The 4,572-nt window shown below is 34.1% G+C and overlaps 1 protein-coding gene across 1 annotated transcript in view; it reads left to right on the plus strand.

Moving 5' to 3' along the window:
• Window positions 1-1,989: 1,989 nt before the first annotated feature.
• The window catches only part of LOC119612340 (protein regulator of cytokinesis 1-like), a 3,095-nt gene continuing 512 nt past the window's right edge, over window positions 1,990-4,572 (plus strand). Inside the window, 2 exon segments of the mRNA XM_037968140.1 lie at window positions 1,990-2,628; window positions 2,631-4,572. The exon segment at window positions 2,631-4,572 is cut by the window's right edge and continues 512 nt beyond it. Of these exon segments, the coding sequence (XP_037824068.1) occupies window positions 2,238-2,628; window positions 2,631-4,414 (2,175 nt within the window). The 5' untranslated portion in view covers window positions 1,990-2,237 and the 3' untranslated portion in view covers window positions 4,415-4,572.

The following is a 4,572-nucleotide window of genomic DNA, read 5'->3' on the forward strand; positions in this document are numbered from 1 at the left end:
TAGAGCCTGGAGTAAATGAGAATCTATAAAAGGGGAACTTTATCGTACTTCGACTGGTACTTTTTGAGTTTTACATAAAATTAAACATAGAAACATAAAAAAAATATGTAGAGCCCGGAGTAATCTATAAAAAGGGACTTTTTAGTACTTTTTCGTTCTTCGACTGGTATTTTTTGAATTTTTTATAATATTGAACCTAGAAACATGAAATTAAGAATATACAGCCCGGATTAAATGATAACATATAAAAGGGGACTTTCTGGTACCTTTTCGTTCTTCAACTGGTACTATTTGAATTTTCTATTATAATGAGCCTAAAAACATAAAACTAAGCAATCGGGGACTTGAGTGAATGAAAATTTAAACTGGAGTATTTCTGGTAATTTTTCGTTCTTTAACTGGTACTTTTTGAATTTTATAAAATATTGAATATATAAACATAAAATTAAACACGCAGTATCCTAATTGAACGAAAATTTATCTTGCTTACGTTTATTTTGCAAAAAGGGCTCGATATCAATCGAAATCTCTATAGGCCATAATTGACCCTGCCCCCTTCAATAATTGATTTTAACGTTTTCTACATACTTTGTTGGAACGAAAATATGTAATGTAAATATGTATATGAAATCTTGTTCAGAAAATTACTTAAACGCACATAAATGGCTTTCAAATGTCGATGTCGAAGAAAGATTTTAGGAACCGAAACATACATTTATGAAAAATAAAATTTTGAGGATCGGTCCGCCAATATAACCCTCTTACAGAAAATCAGTTTATAGCTAATACATCATTCCAAAAGTTATCATTATGATAGATTTATGGTAGAATTAAAAAAATACTTTAAATTATAGAGAACTTTGTCCATAATTGACCCAATTCCACATTTAAGTCTCTAATCCGACGTTCTTATTAATCTAATGATCAAAGTCCATATATATATGTATATGACCACTTCTGAAATTTGCTTTTTTAAGACAAATGATTTGCCGAATATAACACTTACTCCTTACTTATTTTAATCATAAAGAAATTACCGCTAAAATAGGAATAGTCTGCCTTTAGAGTTGCGAGTTTTCATACACTCTAATAATGTTTTCAAAGTGAAACTTTTGGAATATTTTTTAATCTCTTTGTGACCCCTTTAAATGATGTTGTTCTGGAAGAACCTTAACATCCATGTAAACATTTTGGGTAATAAATTGGGGGACTACCAATGAGGGGAGCGGAACCTCCCATATGAATTAAATACAAAAATTCGTTTATCTGGGAAACTAATAGAACTAAATTCTTCAAATTTTGCACGAAGAACTTTAATATTCATCTGAACATTTTGGAGAAAAAAGGGCGGACTTTCATCTGGGGGTCTTGGAGCTCCCATATGAATTAAATAGAAAAATTCGTATATCTCAGAAACTATTAGAGCAAGAATCTTCAAATTTTACTGAAGAACATTTAGAGAAATTGCAATAATTTGCGTGGAATCTCCCATATGTAACAAATTGTATATCTGGAAAACCATTGTAGTTAGAATCATCAAAATCGTTAACTGGATTTCTTATTTATATTGCTTTTAGGGTAGCACAGCACACTGGGTATAGCTAATAAATAAACAAATAAAATATCTTTGTTTTTACGTTTTATATGGAGAATAGGGTTAAATATCGGCAGATCCTCGTAAAACTTGGAGAAAGGATTTGTTTTTAATTTTTAAGAATTTTTTATTCATCCCTGCATAATTTCTCACACAACTTTTGAGCTTGATCTGTTTTGTTGTTATAAACAATATATTTGCTTCCAAAATCCCACTTTCTGATCTCTCGGATTCCGTTTTTATTTCAATAATTGATAAAATCGTTGAAAATTTAAAAACTAAACGTAGTTGAAAACTTAGCCGGCTTACAGTCGATTTTAAGCCGCCGCCGACATATTTAGTGTCAGTCGCCGCCGCCGTTAATATTTGTCAGCGCAGGGCTCTGTTACCCGCTTTTAAAATTTATTTTCAACTGAAATTTTGTTTTTCTAACAACTAACGCGCATCATAGAGGAATTTGTAATTGAAAAAGTGTTTAAATTGAAAAAATAGTGATAAAATCATTAAAAAAAAAATTCACAAAACGACACTTTAAAAAACAGACAAAAGAATAAGCATAAATTGAAACAAAAAAATATAAAATTTAAGATTTATTTTAGTATAAATACTTAAGCAAAAAAAAAAAATAAACGAAAAAAAGAAAATGTCGCTGTACGATGATGAAAAACAAGCCATGCAATTGCTTACACAAAAATATGTGGATAAATTAACCGGCATTTGGGAACAAATATTTCATCCCGATACATGCCGCGAAAATTTACGCAAACTAGTAGATCATGCCACCTATTTCTATGGCGAATTGGTGGAAGAGTCCTTGTCACGTAAAACTTTTATAGAAAATGAAATTAGTGATTTGAAAAAAGAAGCTGAAAATTTAAAGCGTTTACTAAAGACCGATGTACAACTGCCCAGCTATGAAAGTAATGAAGTGCCGTTATTAATAGTGCAATCTGAATTGGATAAAAGTCTAGAGGATCTCAGGGAACAGTTAAGATTGCGTAAGGAACAAATCTGTGAGCTATTGTTGGAACAGGAGGCTTATGCGAGGAACTAGGAGAGCCGCCACGTGCTTTATTAGCCGATCCTTTGCCGACCGCAGAAGAAATTGAAAATTTCCGCAAACATTTAGAGTCTTTGAGGGAAGAAAGAGTAGAGCGCATGAATAAAGTCTCCACCATGCGCAGAGAAATTAAAAATTTCTTGCAAACTTTGGACTTAAAAGTAAGTACTGAACATGAGGATCGTTTGCTAAACCATCGACAAATCAAAATGAATAAGGAGACATTTGAGGGTTTAAAACGTATGCACGATTTGTATGGTGGCCAAGTTAAGGAATTACGTGACACTATACAGGGCATGCGCAACAAATTAGATACTTTGTGGGATCGTTTGAAAACTTCACCTAATACCCGGCACAAGTTTAATCGTTATAATGATTATAATCAACACACATATGATGTATTCTACAGTGAGTTGCAGAGATGCGAAACATTGAAAAGTCAAAATATTAAACTATTTGTGCAGCAAATACGTGATGAAATAACAAAATGGTGGGAAAAGACCCTTAAGTCAGAAGTACAAAAAAATCGTTTTTCAAATTTCACTTCTACCTGTTACACCGATGATTTATTGGTTTTGCACGAAATGGAATTGGAGGATTTGAAGTTGTACTATGAGACCAACAAGCAGATATTTGAATTGTATGCCGATCGCAATATTTTGTGGGATCGTATGAATGCTTTAGAAGCTAAAGCATCAGAACCGGGCAGATATAACAATCGTGGTGGCCAGTTGTTGAAAGAGGAAAAGGAGCGCAAAACTATAGCCACCAAATTGCCAAAAATAGAGCAGCAAATCTGTGAGCTGGTTAGGCAATATGAGGCTAGAGAACATGCTCCCTTTTTGGTATATGGCGAGAATATAATCGATGTTATGGCGGCGCAATGGGATCAAAAACGTCGTGATAAGGAGCTGTTGCAGTCGGCTAGAAAAAATGCTGGTAAACCCGCTACAAATACAGCCTCTAAAACTAATTCCACTATGAGAACACCCTTGGGCATGAAAAATGCTTCTTCGGTAAGTTCCTTAAGAAAAACTCCCTCCACTACTTCATTGGCTTCTAGCACAGCGGCTGCTTCTTCACAAAAAAGAAAACTAAATCCAACAGAACGGCAAACACCTATAGCTAAACGTTCCCTCATGCAGGCCTTAAATAGTCCCAGTGTTTTTCTAAAACCCTCCACTAGTAAAAACAATATGCAACATTCCACCAACAGCAGCTCAGCGCATTCAAATAGTAAATCTACTAAACTCAACAAATCAGGTACAAGTTTTAAATCACCTATGAAAAAAACTAAACTAATAGCCACCACTATACGTCGGCGCAGTGGCAGATCCAGTGGTCACAATATGAAAAAAAGACGTTCGATGAATAAAACTCCCTCTGCGGCCAAGACAATACCCAAAATTGTTGTAAACAACTGCCCCTCGGATGGTTATAGCACCGATTACAATGCCGACGATACTTATGATTCGTTTCAGAAATACATCGAACCAGCCTCACGTTCATCGATCATACAAAATGTCACCCTTAGCAGTGACTCCTCGCGCACAAAACGTATGCAGAAAATAGTAGATGATGAAAATACTCGTTTAGCTAAACTACCCCGGCCACGGGTGGTAAATCGTACTCCCTCCAAACAGCATGCTAGCTTTTCAAATCTAACCCGCACTCCCACCCATAATAATCATCATTCACCGGCTTCTTGCGCCACGACTGGACGTAAATTGACTACGAAAAACTTGCCCATTATTATTTAAGTATTATTTGATTATCTAGTTCTTTTGTGTATTGTTTTATGATTTTATTTTTAAAATATTTTATATGTTTATTGGTGTTAGGTTTAATTTTAATTTGTAATTTTGTTTTGCTACTTATTTTGGTTGGAATTATAAAGGAAAAATTTGCTGGTTTAATT

Source organism: Lucilia sericata, unplaced genomic scaffold (genome assembly GCF_015586225.1).
Source record: "Lucilia sericata isolate MDLA Ls3-8-SP2 unplaced genomic scaffold, ASM1558622v1 Contig001651F_arrow, whole genome shotgun sequence".
NCBI lineage: Eukaryota > Metazoa > Arthropoda > Insecta > Diptera > Calliphoridae > Lucilia > Lucilia sericata.